The sequence below is a fragment of the Melanerpes formicivorus genome, unplaced genomic scaffold, assembly GCF_026170545.1.
Source record: "Melanerpes formicivorus ecotype bairdi unplaced genomic scaffold, bMelFor1.0.p_v2 SCAF_139, whole genome shotgun sequence".
Lineage (NCBI taxonomy): Eukaryota > Metazoa > Chordata > Aves > Piciformes > Picidae > Melanerpes > Melanerpes formicivorus.
This window is the reverse complement of record NW_027142491.1, coordinates 1,050,472-1,070,837: the sequence shown is the minus strand read 5'-3', so window position 1 is coordinate 1,070,837 and position 20,366 is coordinate 1,050,472. Positions and strand designations below refer to the sequence as shown.

The 20,366-nt window shown below is 60.3% G+C and overlaps 1 protein-coding gene across 1 annotated transcript; it reads left to right on the top strand.

Moving 5' to 3' along the window:
• Positions 1-960: 960 nt before the first annotated feature.
• Positions 961-20,276, top strand: LOC137456813 (lipase member M-like). The gene is made up of 9 exons (XM_068168443.1): positions 961-1,516; positions 4,866-4,983; positions 6,934-7,132; positions 9,636-9,745; positions 11,734-11,879; positions 13,471-13,617; positions 15,701-15,772; positions 17,419-17,484; positions 17,603-20,276. The coding sequence occupies exons 1-9, from the start codon at positions 1,412-1,414 to the stop codon at positions 17,834-17,836; spliced, it is 1,197 nt and encodes a 398-aa protein (XP_068024544.1). The 5' UTR covers positions 961-1,411; the 3' UTR covers positions 17,837-20,276.
• Positions 20,277-20,366: the final 90 nt, after the last annotated feature.

Below are 20,366 nucleotides of genomic sequence, written 5' to 3'. Positions count from 1 at the left end.
AAAAAAAACTGTGGTGGCTTGAGAGAGAAGGCCTAGCTTCCTCTCCCCCACAAAGAGGGAAAAAACCCCACAGCTAACTGAGTGGGAGAAGCGGAAGGAATGCTATATTTTACAAGCAATGTGGAAGGGCAGGTTAGAGATACAATTTATACAGTGTTTACAATATATGTACAGAAATGTGCAGCAAAGTGAAAAAAACAACAATACAGGGACGAAATTCCCTCCTCCAGACAGAGAAGGGTTCCCCCCTGTGCTCCCTTCTCTTCCCCTACCTCCCTTTTTTCCCAAAGAGGGTTAGAAAGAGAGAAAAAGGCAGTTATTAAGAAAGCAGAATTTTAGTAGACCTATTAGCAGGATTAGTGCTTCTCTTTATCCAAGGTCAGAATTCTGGCTGCTCAGAAGCAGACAGGCTGGAGAAGCAGGACAGAGAGAAACTGAGAAAACTTCCAACTGAACTCAAACTTAAAGTTGCATTCTACCAATCTACCAATGAAATTCGTTTAGAATATCTAATTGTTGTCGTTATTATTCCAAAACATTCAGCCAGAGTGTCCCAGCACTGTCCCTTTCTTAAAGGCGCAGCCTCAAACAGTCACATGAGACCACAGCTGCAGCTCTGGGGCCAGTGCTGGAGCCCCCAGCACAGGAAGGCTCTGGAGGGGCTGGAAGGTGTCCAGAGCAGGGCCAGGAGGAGGAGCAGAGGGCTGGAGCTGCTCTGCTCTGCAGACAGCCTGAGAGAGTTGGGCCTGTGCATGCTGGAGAGGAGAAGGCTCCCAGGAGACCTTCTGGTGGCCTTCCAGGCTCTGCAGGGGGCTGCAAGCAAGCTGGGGAGGGACTTTGGAGGGGGTGAGGGAGGGAGAGGAGTGGGAGGGATGGAGCAAAAGGAGAAGTGGGGAGCTGGAGATTGGCTGTGAGGAAGAAGTTGTTGGCCAGGAGGGTGGTGAGAGCCTGGCCCAGGTTGCCCAGGGAGGTGGTGGAAGCCTCCTGCCTGGAGGTGTTTGCAGCCAGGCTGGAGGAGGCTGTGAGCAACCTGCTGTGGTGTGAGGTGTCCCTGCCCATGGCAGGGGGGTTGGGGCTGGCTGAGCCTTGGTGTCCCTTCCAGCCCTGCCAGCTCTGTGAGTCTGTGATTCTCTATCATATTTATAAGGATATACCAGCTACACAAGGAATCAGACCTCTCAGATATATAAGGAGAGGTCTAGTGATGGAAGCTGGAGTTGGGAACCCCCTCTGCTGCCCCAGCCCAGGCTGGGAGGCATAAGGAATATAACAGATAACATAAGGAGCTATCAGATATACCAGGCACCAAATCTATCATAACCCAGTAGACAGAGGCAGCCATAGCAATGTTTAATGCAATGAGTGATCAATAACAGTCCTAACAAGCCTAACAATCTTTTCCACAGAGAGGATGTGCTGGCTTGCTGCAGCCCTCTCTCTGCTCCTGGCCTCGGTGAGCTCAGCAGAGGCCATCAAGCAGAAGAGAGCTGTAAACCCTGAGACCTTCATGAATGTTGTAAGTCAGGAGGCTCTCCCTTCTGGGAGGCTCTGTCAGGGGAAGGAAGGGAGGGGCAGGGTGCATGGAGGTGGGGAAGGGTGGGGTGGCAGAGTGTGCTGGTTTGGGTGGGCAGGGCGATGGGAGGCTGCCTCCACACCACCATTAACCTGCTTCCTGGAGGAGGCCTCTTCCTCCCAGCAGTACTAAGTGCAATTATCAGCAGAATGGGCTCATCCCAGCCTGGAGTGGAGCAGACAGCTCCCTGGAGGGCAGAGAGTTGTGCCTGGCTCCTCTCCCTAGCCGCAGCGAGCTGCTCGGGGCCCTGTCCAAGCAAGCCTCTGCTTGGATGGACCCAAGCAGTGGAACTGCTGAAACTAATCCCTTCCACCAGCCATCAGCAGCGTGCAGGCAGGGTCACAGCTGGACTTCACCAATCTGTGGAGGTTCCAGCACAAAGAAAGCCCAGGCAGAGAGAGCCTCAGGAGCCTTGCAACAACTCCTCTGGGGCTCGTCCTGTTGCCCTTCCAGTCAGCCCAGCTCAGCAGGTTCCGTCTACCCCAGCATCTTACCTGCCCCGGGCATCAGCTCAGGGTGTGAGGTGATGTGGCCTGCTGCTGCTGGCAGCCATCAGGGCACCCTTTTGGGGGCAGGCTTTGGGTCTGGAACCATTTCAGACACCAGCTGCTGCCAATGCCCTCCTGTTCACAGGCAGGAGCCAGCAGGTGAGCATCAGCTCTTCCCTTGGGCATCTCACTGGGGCTCAGGCAGAGCATTGCCCTGGCCAAGCAGTGTTGCCATTTTACAAAGGCACCTCAGCAGAGGCACTCTTGTGGTGGGCTGAACATTCCCCACACACACCCCTAGCACAAAATCACCACAGCAGCTCAGTTGGAAAGCAAATGAAGCTGTATTTAGAAGCAAAACTGGAACTGAAATGTCGTGAATGTGGACAAAACATACAACAGGAGCTCAGCAGGAGCCAGCAGGGAGCTTCTGCAGCCCAGAGAGCCAAGCAGAGCCTGGGCTGCAGCAAGAGAAGTGTGGCCAGCAGGGCCAGGGAGGGGATTCTGCCCCTCTGCTCCACTCTGCTGAGCCCACAGCTGCAGCTCTGGGGCCAGTGCTGGAGCCCCCAGCACAGGAAGGCTCTGGAGGGGCTGGAAGGTGTCCAGAGCAGGGCCAGGAGGAGGAGCAGAGGGCTTCTGCTCCACGAGGAGGACCACACCCCTGTGGGCACAGGCATCTCTGGCCCTGAGCAAAGTCTTCCACACTGTCCTGCACCACATCCTGGTCTCCAGGCTGGTGACACATGGGTGTGAGGGGTGACCACTGGATGGATACAGAACTGGCTTGATGGCTGCACCCAAAGAGTGGCTGTCAATGGCTCCATGTCCCAGTGGAGGCCAGGGACAAGCAGAGTCCCTCAGGGATCAGTCCTGGCACCAGGCTTGTTCAACATCTCTGTGGGTGCCATGGACAGTGGCATTGAGTGCAGCCTCAGCAGGGTTGCTGATGACACCAAGCTGTGTGGGGCAGCAGACAGCTGGAGGGAAGGGATCCATCCAGAGGGACCTGGACAGGCTGGAGAGGTGAGCACAAGCCAACCTCAGGAAGTTCAACGAGACCAAGGGCAGGGTCCTGCAGCTGGGTGGAGGCAATCCCAGGCACAAATCCAGGCTGGGCAGGGACTGGCTGGAAAGCAGCCCTGAGGAGAGAGCCTTGGGGGTGCTGGGGGAGGAGAAGCTCACCAGGAGCTCTCAGTGTGCACTTGCAGCCCAGAAAGCCAATCAGATCCTGGGCTGCATCAGGAGAAGTGTGGCCAGCAGGGCAAGGGAGGTGATTCTCCCCCTCTGCTCAGCTCTGGGGAGACCCCACCTGGAGTACTGCCTCCAGTTCTGGAGCCCCTATGGCAAGAGGGATCTGGAGGGGATGGAAGGTGTCCAGAGCAGGGCCAGGAGGATGAGCAGAGGGCTGGAGCTGCTCTGCTGTGAGCACAGACTGAAGGAGTTGGGGCTGTTCAGTCTGGAGAAGAGAAGGCTCCCAGGTGACCTCATTGTGGCCTTCCAGGATCTGAAGGGGGCTACAGGAAGGCTGGGGAGGGACTGCTCAGGATCTCAGGCAGTGATAGGACTAGGGGGAATGGAATGAAGCTGGAGGTGGGGAGATTCAGGCTGGAGGTGAGGAAGAAGTTCTTCCCCATGAGAGTGGTGAAGCCCTGGGATGGGTTGTCCAGGGAGGTGGTTGGGGCCCTGTCCCTGGGGGTGTTTAAGCCCAGGCTGGCTGAGGCTGTGGCCAGGCTGATCTAGTGTGGGGTGTCCCTGCCCATGGCAGGGGGAGTGGAACTGGATGATCCTTGTGGTCCCTTCCAACCCTGACTGATTCTATGATTCTATGATACTATGATACTATGATCTCCTCCACCCGGTAGGAGGGAGGTGTGTCCTGGAGGGGCACAAAGGGCTCTGAGGAAGCGCTGCAGGGGGCCAGCCCCTGCCAGCCAGCCCACCCCTGCCTCACCCTGGCCTCCCCAGCCTCCAGCGCTGCCCCCACAGCCTCCTACCTGCTGGTACCTGGCTGGGTTTGCACTGCCGTAGTTGAAGGCCTTGAACTCTCCTGAGTTCTTCACCTGGTGGGGAGAGGACAGATACTAGGCACTGAATCTTCTTCAGGAGAGATGTTGAGGTGCTGGGAGGTGTCCAGAGAAGGGCAAGAAAGCTGGGGAGGGGTCTGGGGCACAGCCCTGGGAGGAGAGGCTGAGGGAACTGGGGTTGCTTAGCCTGCAGAAGAGGAGGCTCAGGGGAGACCTTCTTGCTCTCTCCAACTCCCTGCAGGGAGGTTGGAGCCAGGTGGGGGTTGGGCTCTGATCCCAGGCACCCAGCAGCAGAACAAGAGGACACAGTCTCAAGCTGTGCCAGGGGAGGTTCAGGCTGGAGGTGAGGAAGAAATTCTTCCCAGCCAGAGAGATTGGCCCTGGGGATGCACTACTCAGGGAGGTGGTGGAGTCCCCATCCCTGGAGGTGTTTAGGAAGAGCCTGGATGAGGCCCTGGGTGCCATGGTTTGGTTGATCAGATGGTGCTGGGGGATAGGTTGGGCTGGAAGATCTCTGAGCTCTTTTCCAACCTGGTTCATTCTAAGCTCTGAAGCTAACTCTCCTGTTAGGCATCTGTCCAATGGATTATTTGGACCTTATCCTTACTTTGCCCTTTTACACCCCACAGGGGTTTATTCACTTTCTTTCTGTTCAAGACCTGTGGGAAATTGTAGGAGAAGGGCCCAAAACTATCCCAACTCTTCCAGCCCCACCAGCATCTCAGTTACAGCCAGCTTTCCTCCTGGGTTCTTTGTCCTTTCCTCCCTTCCCCAACCCAGAGCCAAATAATCCAGCACCAAGGGTACCCCAGCGAGGAGTATGAAGTCCTGACCCTGGATGGCTACTACCTCACTCTGAACAGAATTCCTCATGGCAGAGAGGATGCCAGCAGCAAAGGTAACAACACCACCCCCCTACCACAACAACACATGAAGGGATGAACCCCAGCAGGCCAGGAGTGGATGTGCTGTTCAAAAAAAGGGTAGGGGAGGGCAGGAGAGCTCTGCAGAGGGACCTGGCCAGGCTGGAGAGATGGGCAGAGGCCAAGGGCAGGAGATTGAACACATCCAAGTGCCAGGGGCTGCACTTTGGCCACAGCAACCCCAGGCAGTGCCACAGGCTGGGGGCAGAGTGGCTGAGAGCAGCCAGGCAGAGAGGGACCTGGGGGTGCTGGGGGAGAGCAGCTGAACAGGAGCCAATAGTGTGTCCAGGGCCAAGAAGGCCAAAGGCATCCTGGCCTGCAGCAGGAAGAGTGTGGCCAGCAGGAGCAGGGAGCTCATCCTGCCTTGTGCTCAGCACTGCTGAGGCCACACCTGGAGTCCTGTGTCCAGCTCTGGGCTCCTCAGGTCAGGAAAGAGGTTGAGCTGCTGGAAGGTGTCCAGAGAAGGGCAAGAAAGCTGGGGAGGGGTCTGGGGCACAAGGCTGGGGAGGGGTCTGGGGCACAAGGCTGGGGAGATCATCCAGCTCAACCTATCCCCCAGGAGCATCTAATCAACTCAACCATGGCACCAAGGGCCTCATCCAGGCCCTTCCTAAACACCTGCAGGGATGGGGACTCCACCACCTCCCTGGGCAGCACATCCCCAGGGCCAATCTCTCTCTCTGGGAAGAACTTTCTCCTCACCTCCAGCCTAAACCTCCCCTGGCACAGCTGGAGACTGTGTCCCCTTGTTCTGGTGCTGGGGGCCTGGGAGAAGAGACCAAGCCCCCCCTGGCTACAACCTCCCTGCAGGGAGTTGGAGAGAGCAAGAAGGTCTCCCCTGAGCCTCCTCTTCTCCAGGCTAAGCAACCCCAGCTCCCTCAGCCTCTCCTCACAGGGCTGTGCCCCAGACCCCTTCCAGCTTTCTTGCCCTACTCTGGGAATGAACCTCTGGCATCTGAGGATCCTCCACAGCTCTCCAGCCTGAGGCAATGCAGGCAACCACCACCAAAACTACAGCCAGGAATATCTTTCTTCACCAAGTGCTGTCAGTAAAATTGCTACTGCATATCCTCTGGCAGTGCAAGAAAGAGGCTTTGTTAACCTGGGTTTGGGATGAGAAGCTGGGCAGGAGCAGGCAGTGTGAGCCTGCAGCACAGGAGGCCAAGGGCAGCCTGGGCTGCACCCAAAGCAGCACTGCCAGAGGTGCAGAGAGGAGATTCTGCCACTGGGCTCTGCTCTGGGGAGACCTCACCTGCAGGGCTGTGTGCAGGGCTGGAGCCCTCAGCACAGCAAGGACCTGGAGCTGATGGAGAGGCTCCAGAGGAGGCCATGGAAAAGCTCAGGGTTTGGAGCAGCTCTGCTGTGAGGCCAGGCTGAGGGAGCTGGGGGTGTTCAGCCTGGGGAAGAGAAGGCTCCAGGCAGACCTCAGAGCAGCCTGCCAGGACCTGAAGAGGCTACAAGAAGGCTGCAGAGAGACTGCTCCCAAAGGCCTGCAGGGACAGGAGCAGGGGCAAGGGCTGCAAAGCAGAGCAGAGCAGATTGAGATTGGATGTGAGGAACAAGTTCTGCCCCAGGAGGCTGCTGGAACACTGCAGCAGGCTGCCCAGGGAGGTGGTTGAGGCTCCATGCCTGGAGCTATTGCAGGGGAGGCTGGAGAGGGCTCTGGGCAGCCTGCTCCAGTGGAGGATGTCCCTGCTGAGTGCAGGGGGCTGGGCTGGCTGAGCTCTGGAGCTCCCTTCCAGCCCAGAGCACTCTGTGGTTCTGTGATTTGTGATACTATGAATAAGTAGAGAATGATAGAATCATAGCATGGGTTGGAAGGGACCTTTAAAGGTCATCCAGCCCTGCCCCCACTCCCCACCAGGCAGCAGGGACACCCCCGAGCAGAGCATGTTGCCCTGATTGTGCTGTTTCTCTCCATGCAGGGGCCAAGCCAGTCGTGTTCCTCCAGCATGGCTTCCTGGGGGATGGCAGCCACTGGGTGGAAAATCTGCCCAACAACAGCCTTGGCTTCATCCTGGCAGACTCTGGCTATGATGTGTGGCTGGGAAACAGCAGGGGGACGAGCTGGTCCCGCAGGCACCAGCACCTCTCCACAGAGCAGCCGGAGTTCTGGGATTTCAGGTGGGCTGCAGGGCAGGGCAAAAGCAGGGCAAGGGCTGCAGGGCATGGCAAAAGCAGAGCAAGGGCTGCAGGGCAGGGCAAAAGCAGGGCAAGGGCTGAAGGCATAGCAAAAGCAGGGCAAGGGCTGCAGGGCATGGCAAAAGCAGGGCAAGGGCTGCAGGGCATAGCAAAAGCAGGGCAAGGGCTGCAGGGCAGGGCAAAAGCAGGACAAGGGCTGCAGGGCAGGGCAAAAGCAGGGCAAGGGCTGCAGGGCATAGCAAAAGCAGGGCAAGGGCTGCAGGGCATGGCAAAAGCAGGGCAAGGGCTGCAGGGCAGGGCAAAAGCAGGGCAAGGGCTGCAGGGCATAGCAAAAGCAGGGCAAGGGCTGCAGGGCATAGCAAAAGCAGGGCAAGGGCTGCAGGGCAGGGCAAAAGCAGGGCAAGGGCTGCAGGGCATAGCAAAAGCAGGGCAAGGGCTGCAGGGCATGGCAAAAGCAGGGCAAGGGCTGCAGGGCATAGCAAAAGCAGGGCAAGGGCTGCAGGGCAGGACAAAAGCAGGGCAAGGGCTGCAGGGCATAGCAAAAGCAGGGCAGGGGCTGCAGGACATAGCAAAAGCAGAGCAAGGGCTGCAGGGCATAGCAAAAGCAGGGCAAGGGCTGTAGGGCATAGCAAAAGCAGAGCAAGGGCTGCAGGGCATAGCAAAAGCAGGGCAAGGGCTGTAGGGCATAGCAAAAGCAAAGCAAGGGCTGCAGGGCATAGCAAAAGCAGAGCAAGGGCTGCAGGGCATAGCAAAAGCAGAGCAAGGGCTGCAGGGCATAGCAAAAGCAGAGCAAGGGCTGCAGGGCATAGCAAAAGCAGAGCAAGGGCTGCAGGGCATAGCAAAAGCAGGGCAAGGGCTGCAGGGCATAGCAAAAGCAGAGCAAGGGCTGCAGGGCATAGCAAAAGCAGGGCAAGGGCTGCAGGGCATGGCAAAAGCAGGGCAAGGGCTGCAGGGCATAGCAAAAGCAGGGCAAGGGCTGCAGGGCATAGCAAAAGCAGAGCAAGGGCTGCAGGGCAGGGCAAAAGCAGGGCAAGGGCTGCAGGGCATAGCAAAAGCAGGGCAAGGGCTGCAGGGCAGGGCAAAAGCAGAGCAAGGGCTGCAGGTCAAGGGCTGCAGGGCAGGGGCTGCAGGGCAGGGCAAAAGCAGGACAAGGGCTGCAGGGCAGGGCAAAAGCAGGGCAAGGGCTGCAGGGCATAGCAAAAGCAGGGCAAGGGCTGCAGGGCAGGGCAAAAGCAGAGCAAGGGCTGCAGGGCAGGGCAAAAGCAGGGCAAGGGCTGCAGGGCAGGGCAAAAGCAGGACAAGGGCTGCAGGGCATAGCAAAAGCAGGGCAAGGGCTGCAGGGCAGGGCAAAAGCAGAGCAAGGGCTGCAGGGCAGGGCAAAAGCAGGGTTAGCTTCCCATCACTAGGGTCCAGGCAGAGGTTCCAGTGCCTCCTAGCAGGCAAGCCTGGGCACCTAATCCTCTGCCATGGCCTCCCCCAGCCCTCCTGGTGCAAGTGCCCGAGGAGGATGCAGGCATCTGTGCAGTGCTGCATGGGGCCAGCACCTCCCTGCTGTTGCCTGGCCCTGCACAGAGGGCAGAGCACTGCTGCCTGCTAGGGACACCCACCCCGTGCAGACATCAGCCCTGTCCTGGAGCCTCTGTGGGCAGCAGTGAAGGGGACAAGGAGCTGGGGGTGCTGGGGGGTGGGAGGCTGAGCAGGAGCCAGCAAGGAGCTCTGGTGGCCAAGAAGGCCAAGGGCAGCCTGGGCTGCATGAGAAGGGCTGTGGGCAGCAGGTCAGAGAGGTTCTCCTGCCCCTCTGCTCTGCCCTGCTGAGGCCACAGCTGGAATCTGGTGTCCAGGTCTGGGCCCCTCAGGTCAGGAAGGGCCTGAGGGAAGTGCTGGAGAGAGTCCATGGCAGAGGCACAGAGCTGCTGCAGGCAGGGGAAGATCTTCCTCAGGAGCAGAGCCTGAGGGAGCTGAGGGCTCTGGAGCTTGGAGAGGAGGAGCCTGAGAGGGGAGCTCCTTGCTGGGGCTAAAGCTGTGCAGGGGCAGTGCCCAGAGGCTGGAGCCAGGCTCTGCTGGGGGCTGCCCAGTGCCAGCACAAGGGGCAGTGGTGGAAGCTGAGGCAGAGGAAGTTGCATGGGAAGAGGAGGGAGAAGTTTTTCCCTGGGAGGGTGCCAGAGGCCTGGAGCAGGCTGCCCAGGGGGGTTGTGGAGTCTCCCTCTGTGGAGAGATTCCAACCCCCCCTGGCTGTGTTGCTGTGTGCCCTGCCCTGGGTGCCCCTGCTCTGGCAGGGCTTGGACTGGGGGAGCTCTGGAGGGCAACCTCCTACCTGCAACATCTTGAATTGCTTGTCCAGGAGGGAGGACATCCTCATGATGGGACCTTTGGTGTGGCTGACTGTTGCTACTGGAGCAACACTGGAGCTCCCCTCCCTGGGCCCTCAAAGCTTGCTCCCCTGGGGCTCTTCCCTGATAACCAAGGCTCTGCTCTCCTCTTGCAGCTTTCATGAGATGGCAATGTTCGACCTGCCAGCCCTGATCAGCTTTGTGCTGCAGAAGACTGGGCAGAAGCAGATTCATTACATTGGCTACTCCCAGGGCTGCACCATTGGTGAGTTGGGAGGGGCTCCCAGCACCCTGGGATCTTCCCCTGGGGGGTGACAAGCAGAAAGTCCTAGAGCTCCCCTTTCTGTGGGGCTGCTGGGCAGGCAGGTTCTCCCAGTGAGATGTCCCACAGCAGCCAGACAACGTCTGGGAGGGCTGGTGTGCTCCTCAGGCAGCAAGAAAGCTGCTGGTGGCTTAAGGAAGCTGCTAGCTGCAACTCTAATTCAGCCCAGGAAACTGAACTGCAGTGTTCCACCTCCAAGCCAAAGGTGCTTGGTGTGGAGGGCACAGCTGCTGCTCCCCTGGGAGGGCATGGTGCCTCTTTGCCCCAGCTGGGCCTTCAGGGGCATGAGGTAAGAGGTGGGATAGCCTCCAGCAGGGAGAGCTGGAAGGTGACAGCACTGTTCCCTTCACCGGGTGATCAGGGCAGGGCTTCCCATGAGTGGCAGTCACTGAAGTGTCTCCTCAGCCAATCCTGACCAGAGGAACCAAGGCTCTGCCTCCTTGTGAGCATCTCTGGCACCGATGGTGAGCAGGAAAGTGGCAAGAGAGCCCCGGGCTTCTACAGCAGATCACAGAATGACAGCATCACAGAAAGCCAGAGGCTGGAAGGGACCTCCAGAGATCAGCACAGACTCCCAGAGCTAGCAGGGCTGGCAGGGACCCCAAGGCTCAGCCAGCCCCAACCCCCTGCCATGGGCAGGGACACCTCACACCACAGCAGCTTGCTCACAGCCACCTCCAGCCTGGCTGCAAACACCTCCAGGCAGGAGGCTTCCACCACCTCCCTGGGCAGCCTGGGCCAGGCTCTCACCACCCTCCTGGCCAACAACTTCTTCCTCACAGCCAAGCTCCAGCTCCCCAGGTCTTCTGGGAGCCTTCTCCTCTTCCAGACTGATCTGCCCCATTGACATCCAGCCCAGCCCACTGCCAGAGCAGGGCACCCAGGGCAGGCTGCACAGGAAGGCATCCAGGGGGGGTTGGAAGCTCTCCAGAGCAGGAGACTCCACAACCTCTCTGGGCAGCCTGCTCCAGGCCTCCAGCAGCCTCACCCCAAAGAAGTTTCTCCTCCTCCCCTTGAGCTGAAACCTTCTCTGGTCCACTTTGCATCCACTGCTCCTTGGCTCCTGGCTGTGCACCACCCACAAGAGCTTGGCCCCCTCCCCTTTGCCCCCAGCCCTCAGCTCTTGACAGATATCTTTACTGATGATCTGGAGGAGGGGATGGAGTCCATCAGCAGTAGGTTTGCAGCTGACACCAAGCTGAGGCCAGGAGTTGAGCTGTTAGAGGGTAGGAGGAACCTGAGGGTGCTGATTGACAGTAGGCTGAACAGGAGGCAGCAGTGTGCCCAGGGGGCCAAGAAGGCCAAGGACATCCTGGCCTGCAGCAGGCAGAGTGTGGCCAGCAGGAGCAGGGAAGTCCTTGTGCCCTGTGCTCAGCACTGCTCAGGCCACACCTGGAGTCCTGTGTCCAGCTCTGGGCTCCTCAGGTCAGGAAAGAGGTTGAGCTGCTGGAAGGTGTCCAGAGAAGGGCAACAAAGCTGAGGAGGGGTCTGGGGCACAGCCCTGTGAGGAGAGGCTGAGGGAGCTGGGGTTGCTTAGCCTGGAGAAGAGGAGGCTCAAGGGAGACCTTCTTGCTCTCTCCAACTCCCTGCAGGGAGGTTGGAGCCAGGTGGGGCTTGGGCTTTTCTCCCAGGCCCCCAGCAGCAGAACAAGAGGACACAGTCTCAAGCTGTGCCAGGGGAGGTTCAGGCTGGAGGTGAGGAGGAAGTTCTTCTCAGGCAGAGAGATTGGCCCTGGGGATGTGCTGCCCAGGGAGGTGGTGGAGTCCCCAGCCCTGCAGGTGTTTAGAAAGAGCCTGGATGAGGCCCTTGGTGCCATGGTTTAGTTGATTAGATGCTCCTGGGGGATAGGTTGGGCTGGATGATCTCTGAGGTGTTTTCCAACCTGGTTCATTCTGTGTTCTGAATTCAAGTCCTTCTCTCTGCTTCCTCAGCCTTCATTGCCTTCTCATCCCTGCCAGAGCTGGCTCAGAACATCAAAATGTTTTTTGCCTTGGCTCCAGTAGCAACAGTCAGCCACACCAAAGGTCCCATCATGAGGATGTCCTCCCTCCTGGACAAGCAATTCAAGACGTTGCAGGTAGGAGGTTGCCCACAGCTCTCCTCCCCAGAACAGAGGCTCTGCAGCCAGGAGCAGCCCCCCAGGGCCATCTGATGCAGCAGGGATCACTCCAGGTCCTGATCAATTCCTGATCATCCAGATCAAGACCTGACCAATTCTTGATCATCCTGAGCAGTTCCTCTGCTGAGGCCCCACCTGCAGCTCTGGGGCCAGTGCTGGAGCCCCCAGCACAGGAAGGCTCTGGAGGGGCTGGAAGGTGTCCAGAGCAGGGCCAGGAGGAGGAGCAGAGGGCTGAAGCTGCTCTGCTCTGCAGACAGCCTGAGAGAGTTGGGCTTGTGCAGGCTGGAGAGGAGAAGGCTCCCAGGAGACCTTCTGGTGGCCTTCCAGGCTCTGCAGGGGGCTGCAAGCAAGATGGGGAGGGACTTTGGAGGGGGTGAGGGAGGGATAGGGGTCTGGGACACCTCTGAGGGGGGCAGGAATCAGGCCTGGGCCAGGGAGCCAGCAATGGGCACTGGCAGCCCAGAAGGCCAAGGGCAGCTCAGCTGCCAGTGCCCATTGCCAGAGGTGGAGGGAGAGGATCCTGCCCCTCTGCTCTGGGGTGTGAGGGAGGGATAGAGTGGGGGGGCTGGAGCAAAAGGAGGAGTGGGGAGCTGGAGATTGGCTGTGAGGAAGAAGTTGTTGGCCAGGAGGGTGGTGAGAGCCTGGCCCAGGTTGCCCAGGGAGGTGGTGGAAGCCTCCTGCCTGGAGGTGTTTGCAGCCAGGCTGGAGGTGGCTGTGAGCAACCTGCTGTGGTGTGAGGTGTCCCTGCCCATGGCAGGGGGCTGGGGCTGGCTGAGCCTTGGGGTCCCTGCCAGCCCTGCCAGCTCTGTGGGTCTTCAAATACTGGAAGGCTGCTCTGAGGTCTCCCTGGAGCCTTCTCCAGGCTGCCCAAGTCCAACTCTCCCAGCCTGGCCTCACAGCAAGGGGCTTTCAGTGGCCTCCTCTGGCCCTGCTCCACCAGGTCCCTGGCTGTGCTGTGCTGAGGGCTCCAGAGCTGCCCCAGCACTGCAGGGGGAGCTCAGCAGAGCACAGCAGAGGGGCAGAATCCCCTCCCTGCCCCTGCTGCCCAGGCTGCTGGGGATCAGCCCTAGTTCAGGCCTAGTTCTAGGCTCTGAGTGCATGGTGCCAGCCCATGCTGAGCTTCAGGTGTTGAAAATGTATGGAGGGGAGCTGCAGCACTCCTGGGCAGACCACCTGGGAAGGAGCAGCTCTCCTGTGCTGGTTTTAATGGCCCTGAAAAACAACTCCAATGCTGGGGAGAGGTGGAAGAGGGGAAGAGGACAGTCCCCAGGGGTGATTTCCCTGGTGCACATTCCATCAGCATTGCCTCCTGCAAGGGGCTGAACACCCAGGAGAGGGGAGGGGAGGGGAGGGGAGGGGAGGGAAGGGAAGGGAAGGGAAGGGAAGGGAAGGGAAGGGAAGGGAAGGGAAGGGAAGGGAAGGGAAGGGAAGGGAAGGGAAGGGAAGGGAAGGGAAGGGAAGGGAAGGGAAGGGAAGGGAAGGGAAGGGAAGGGAAGGGAAGGGAAGGGAAGGGAAGGGAAATGCAAGAGCCCCACTTGTGCTTCTGCAGCTCCTGCTTGGCAGAACAGATGCCACCCTGAGGGTGAGGAAGCTGTGGAGGTTTCTGCCCAGGCTGTGTGGGCACCCTCTGCTGCAGAAGCCCTGTGCCAACCTCTTCTTCCTGCTGGGTGGCTACAACGAGAAGAACTTCAACATGGTGGGTATGCCATCCCCACCGTGGGTGGGTGCCAGGGCTGCCCTGCTTTGGAGCACCCAGCAGCACCTTCTGGCTCTGCTGCCCCCTCCTGCCTGCTGCCTGCCCACTGGCCACAAACCCCCAGCCAGCCTGCTGCAGCCAATCTCTCCCAGCACTTATGGGCAAGCACATGCTGCCAGGGTAATGCCAGGTGCCTCTCTCCCTCTGCTTCCATTCACTGGGGGGGATGGAGCAGAAGTAGAAGTGGGGAGCTGGAGATTGGCTGTGAGGAGAAGTTGTTGGCCAGGAGGGTGGTGAGAGCCTGGCCCAGGTTGCCCAGGGAGGTGGTGGAAGCCTCCTGCCTGGAGGTGTTTGCAGCCAGGCTGGAGGTGGCTGTGAGCAACCTGCTGTGGTGTGAGGTGTCCCTGCCCATGGCAGGGGGATGGGGCTGGCTGAGCCTTGGGGTCCCTGCCAGCCCTGCCAGCTCTGTGGGTCTGTGATTCCACCTCAGCTGTGGCTGTTGGCTGCCTGCTGTCCTGAGCAACTTAAGACCTGTGCTTGATTTTCCAGGAGAAAATTCATGGAACAGCCAAGGGCTGGAAGAGACCTCAGAGATCCTCTCCCCCAACCTCCCTCCCTGCCCTTGACAGACATTGAGCAGATCCCTCTCAGCCTTCTCCTCTCCAGCCTCAACAGCCCCAGGGCTCTCAGCCTCTCTCCACAGGGCAGATGCTCAGGTCCCCAGCTCCTCCTCCTGGCTCTCCCTTGGGCTCTCCCCAGCAGCTCTCTGTCTCTCTGCACCTGGGGAGCCCAGCACTGGGCACAGGATTGCAGCTGTGGTCTGAGCAGGGCAGAGCAGAGGGGGAGCAGAACCTCCCCAGCCCTGCTGGCCACACTTTGCTTGCTGCCCCCCAGGCCCCCATTGGCTCTCTTGGCCCCCAGGGCACATTGCTGTCCCCTGCAGCCCTTGCTGCCCACCAGCACTCCAAGGTCTTGCTCCATGCAGCTGCTCTGCAGCAGGGCAGCTCCTAACCTGTCCTGGGGCCTGCTGCTGTTCCTGCCCAGATGCAGGAGCCTGCACTTGGCCTTCCTGAGCTCCATGAGGTTTGCCTGCAGCCAGCTCTCAGCCTCTCCAGCTCTCCTGGGGTGGCAGCACAGCCTGAGGGGGGTCAGCCATCCCCCTCCCCCCCAGCTCTGTGTCATCAGAACCTGCTGAGGGTGCCCTCAATGCCCTCAGCCAGGTCACTGACAAAGATGTTGAACAAACCTGGGCCCAGCACTGATCCCTGGGGAGCAGCACTGGCCACAGGCCTCCAAGCTGCCTCTGATGAAGCAGCATCTGGATGACCACAGGTGGTCACTAAGGTCTTGAGGACAGTCCCTCAAGGCCAGATGAGGTATCTACCAGAGCTAAAGATGCTTCCTCCTTCACCAACATCCTCCTGGAGCTCAGAGCAGTTGATCTGAAATGAGAAATGACATTCCTGACCCTGCTGCCACTCTCTAGGAAGTGTCACTCAGTGGTGGCTGCTTTGGGGGACACATCACAGACTCACAGAGCTGGCAGGGCTGGAAGGGACCTCAAGGCTCAGCCAGTGCCAACCCCCTGCCATGGGCAGGGACACCTCACACCACAGCAGGTTGCTCACAGCCACCTCCAGCCTGGCTGCAAACACCTCCAGCCAGGAGGCTTCCACCACCTCCCTGGGCAGCCTGGGCCAGGCTCTCACCACCCTCCTGCCCAACAACTTCTTCCTCACAGCCAAGCTCCAGCTCCCCACTTCTCCTTTTGCTCCATCCCCCCCACTCCTCTCCCTCCCTCACCCCCTCCAAAGTCCCTCCCCAGCTTGCTTGCAGCCCCCTGCAGATCCTGGAAGGCCACCAGAAGGGCTCCTGGGAGCCTTCTCCTCTCCAGCCTGCACAAGCCCAACTCTCTCAGGCTGTCTGCAGAGCAGAGCAGCTCCAGCCCTCTGCTCCTCCTCCTGGCCCTGCTCTGGACACCTTCCAGCCCCTCCAGAGCCTTCCTGTGCTGGGGGCTCCAGCACTGGCCCCAGAGCTGCAGGTGGGGTCTCAGCAATGTCAGCTGGGCATCTGCTCCTTGCAGACACGGCTGGATGTGTACACCTCCCACTTCCCAGACAGGACCTCAGTCAAGAACATCATCCACTGGGCCCAGGTAGGTTCCCTGAAACCAAGATGCCTTCACCCCTGGCCTGGTTCCTTCACTGAGAGCCTGCTGCCTGCAGGGCAGGTGTGAGAGGCTGGGGAGTGTGGGACATGAGCAACCTGGGGGAAAGAAAAGGCAAGAAATCAGCTGTGCAAAAGAGCTGCTGGGGCCAGGGTGACCTGTCCTGGTCCCTCTGCCAACCAAGGGACACTGAGATGTGTGCCCAGGGGGTTTAGGGGGGCCACAGCTGGGTGCTGGGACCAGCTTGAGGTCCCCAGGGATCCCCACAGCAGAGCTAGCTTGAGGACACCGCAGGGGAGGCTGGGTGGAAGCCAGGCCATACAAGGAGAGGCCAGGGGAGCTGGACTTGCTCAGCTGGGAAGGAGGAGGTGGAGCAGGACCCACCAGCATCTGCCTCTGCTCAGAGGGGTCACTGGGGCCAGGCACTGCCAGTCTGAGCAAGGTGCTGCAGCCTTGGCTCTGCTGGGTCGAGCTGGGGATCCCCACCCCTGTGCCTCCTGACAGAGCAGAGCAGAGCAGAACAGAGCAGAGCAGAACAGAGCAGAACAGAGCAGGACAGAACAGAGCAGAACAGAGCAGTGCAGAACAGTGCAGAGCAGAGCAGAACAGAGCAGAGCAGAGCAGGACAGAACAGAGCAGAACAGAACAGAGCAGAGCAGAGCAGAGCAGAGCAGAACAGAACAGAGCAGAACAGAGCAGGACAGAACAGAGCAGAGCAGAGCAGAGCAGAACAGAACAGAGCAGAACAGAGCAGGACAGAACAGAGCAGAACAGAGCAGGACAGAGCAGAACAGAGCAGGACAGAACAGAGCAGGACAGAGCAGAACAGAGCAGAACAGAGCAGAGCAGAACAGAACAGAACAGAGCAGAACAGAGCAGGACAGAACAGAGCAGAGCAGAGCAGAACAGAGCAGAGCAGAACAGAGCAGAGCAGAGCAGAGCAGAGCAGAGCAGAGCAGAGCAGAACAGAACAGAGCAGAACAGAGCAGGACAGAACAGAGCAGAGCAGAGCAGAGCAGAACAGAGCAGAGCAGAACAGAACTGAACTGAACTGGACTGAATTGCATTGTATTGAATTGAATTGAATTGAATTGAATTGAATTGAATTGAATTGAATTGAATTGAATTGAATTGACCAGGCTGGAAAATAGCTTTGGGATCATCAAGTCCAAGCTATCCCTCAGCACCATCTGAGCAACCAAACCATGGCACCCAGGGCCTCAGCCAGACTCTTCCTAAACAGCTCCAGGGATGGGGACTCCACCACCTCCCTGGGCAGCACATCCCCAGGGCCAATCTCTCTGCCTGGGAAGAATTTCTTCCTCCCCTCCAGCCTAAACCTCCCCTGGCACAGCTTGAGACTGTGTCCTCTTGTTCTGCTGCTGGCTGCCTGGGAGCAGAGCCCAACCCCCACCTGGCTCCAACCTCCCTGCAGGGAGTTGGAGAGAGCAAGAAGGTCTCCCCTGAGCCTCCTCTTCTGCAGGCTAAGCAACCCCAGCTCCCTCAGCCTCTCCTCACAGGGCTGTGCCCCAGACCCCTCCCCAGCTTTGTTGCCCTTCTCTGGACACCTCCCAGCACCTCAACATCTCTCCTGAAGAAGATTCAGTCCCTAGTATCTGTCCTCTCCCCACCAGGTAAAGAACTCAGGAGAGTTCAAGGCCTTCAACTACGGCAGTGCAAACCCAGCCAGGTACCAGCAGGTAGGAGGCTGTGGGGGCAGCGCTGGAGGCTGGGGAGGCCAGGGTGAGGCAGGGGTGGGCTGGCTGGCAGGGGCTGGCCCCCTGCAGCGCTTCCTCAGAGCCCTTTGTGCCCCTCCAGGACACACCTCCCTCCTACCGGGTGGAGGAGATGCCTGTGCCCACAGCGGTGTGGTCAGGGGGCCGCGACTGGGTGGCCGACCCAGAGGACATGGAGCAGCTGCTGCCCCGCATCGCCCGGCTGGTCACCCACCAGCACATCCCCGACTGGAACCACTGGGACTTCATCTGGGGCCTGGACGCCCCCAGGCGCCTCTACAGCACCATCCTGGAGCTGATGGAGGCCTCTGGGTAGAGCAGCAGCTCCCCAGGGAAATGCTGCTGGCCTGGCCCCTCCAGGCTGGGCTGGGCTGAGCTAGGCTGGGACATCCTCTGCTGTCCTCTCCTGCCTGCTGGCCTCACCCCTCTAGGCTGAGCTGGGACATCCTCTGCTGTCCTCTCCTCCCTGCTGGCCTCACCCCTCTAGGCTGAGCTGGGACATCCTCTGCTGTCCTCTCCTGCCTGCTGGCCTCACCCCTCTAGGCTGAGCTGGGACATCCTCTGCTGTCCTCTCCTCCCTGCTGGCCTCACCCCTCTAGGCTGAGCTGGGACATCCCCTGCTGGCCTCTCCTGCCTGCTGGCCTCACCCCTCTAGGCTGAGCTGGGACATGCTCTGCTGTCCTCTCCTGCCTGCTGGCCTCACCCCTCTAGGCTGAGCTGGGACATCCTCTGCTGTCCTCTCCTCCCTGCTGGCCTCACCCCTCTAGGCTGAGCTGGGACATCCTCTGCTGTCCTCTCCTCCCTGCTGGCCTCACCCCTCTAGGCTGAGCTGGGACATCCTCTGCTGTCCTCTCCTGCCTGCTGGCCTCACCCCTCTAGGCTGAGCTGGGACATCCCCTGCTGGCCTCTCCTGCCTGCTGGCCTCACCCCTCTAGGCTGAGCTGGGACATCCCCTGCTGGCCTCTCCTCCCTGCTGGCCTCACCCCTCTAGGCTGAGCTGAGCTGAGCTGAGCTGGGACATCCCCTGCTGTCCTCTCCTGCCTGCTGGCCTCACCCCTCTAGGCTGAGCTGAGCTGAGCTGAGCTGGGACATCCTCTGCTGTCCTCTCCTCCCTGCTGGCCTCACCCCTCTAGGCTGAGCTGAGCTGAGCTGAGCTGGGACATCCCCTGCTGTCCTCTCCTCCCTGCTGGTCTCACCCCTCTAGGCTGAGCTGGGACATCCCCTGCTGGCCTCTCCTGCCTGCTGGCCTCACCCCTCTAGGCTGAGCTGGGACATCCTCTGCTGTCCTCTCCTGCCTGCTGGCCTCACCCCTCTAGGCTGAGCTGAGCTGAGCTGGGACATCCCCTGCTGGCCTCTCCTGCCTCCTGGCCTCCCCTCTCTGGGCTGATGGTGATTTCTCATGCATTCCTTAGCCCTCAGGGTCTGTCCTCCTCCTTGCCTGGGAGCTGGTCAAGGCCCTGGTGGCGCTGTGCAGGCAGGACAGCGTTGAGGTCATCCCAGGCATTAGGGCAGGCAGGAGCCCCTGGCTGAGCAGCCCTGCTGAAGGGGCCTTGGGTGCTGCTGGAGCTATATCCTGGGCTGCATGAGGGGGCTGCAAGGACCCTGCCATGGTGCCTCTCCCGTGGGTCAGGGATCAGAGCAAACAGCTCACAGGGTGAGGGGAGGGAGATGGGCTGGCTGGGGCTGGCTGGAGCATGCCACAGGAGGGGTGCATGATGCCCAACCCTTCTCAACAGCAAGGAGGGCCCCCAGACTGCAGCCCCGAGGGGTTCAGGGTGAACTTTGGGAACCCTTCTTCCCACAGACAGGTCCCCAAGTCAGTGGAGAGTCTCCACCCAGGGGGTGCAGGGCTTGGCTGGGCCTGCGTGGCCCAGTCACAGGGCTGAGTGGCCAGAGGTCCCTGTGGTGGATACATGGCTCAGTGCCACCCTGGGAATGCCATCCTCCGTTCCCTGGGAGCAGGCTGCCTCATCTTCCCCTGGGGCTGGCTCACAGGGCCACCCTACACCCCCCACCCCCACCAAGCTGCCCACCAGGCTGGTGCCCTGCAGCAGTGCCCTGCCCCCTTCACTCACCCCCCTGCTGCTTGCTGCAAGGCTGGAGGCAGGGAACACAGCTGGGCAATAAACGCTGGAAGGGGACCCCGGGAGTCTTCTGCTGCACCTCCCACGCCCCTGCCTCACCCCTGCAGGGAGAGCCCAGGAGTCTGGGCTCGGCCTGCCCATGGTGCTGGGGTGACCCCGAGGCGCAGCCAGCTGGGCATGCTGCCTGGCAGGGTGGCATGGTGGCGCCCTGTGATCTTTGAGGTCCTTTCAAGCCTTAACGGTTCTGTGATGGGTGCTTCCTGGAGCTCCCCGGTGGATGCTGCCGGGGTGGACAGCACACCCCGGGCTGCACCAGGGCAGGAACATCGTCACCAAAGGACCACCAGGCAGCCTCGGAGGAGAGAACTTTATTTACGCCCACAGCGGCTCGGAAATTAGCAGAAAGAGCTCTGGGGCTGGCCCGTGGGGCACCGGGACCAGCGGCAGACCTGGCAGCTCTCCCGGGTGCCAGAGGGATGTACAGGGCCAGGCCAGCTGGCTTAGGGACCCAGCAGCTCCTCCACCTGCCCGGGCTGGCGGGGCGGGGGTCCCGAGGGATGTCCCTCATCCCGGGAAGGGTCCTCCGTCCCCAGCCACGCAGCGGGTGCGGGTTCCAGCGCACCCCGGGAGCAGCCATCCTTGCCGAGCTCCCCGGGACGGGCCGGGAGCGACCTGGCCGGGCGGGGCGGGGCCGAGAGGGCGGGGCGGGGCCGAGAGGGCGGGGCGGGGCCGAGAGGGCGGGGCGGGGCCGAGAGGGCGGGG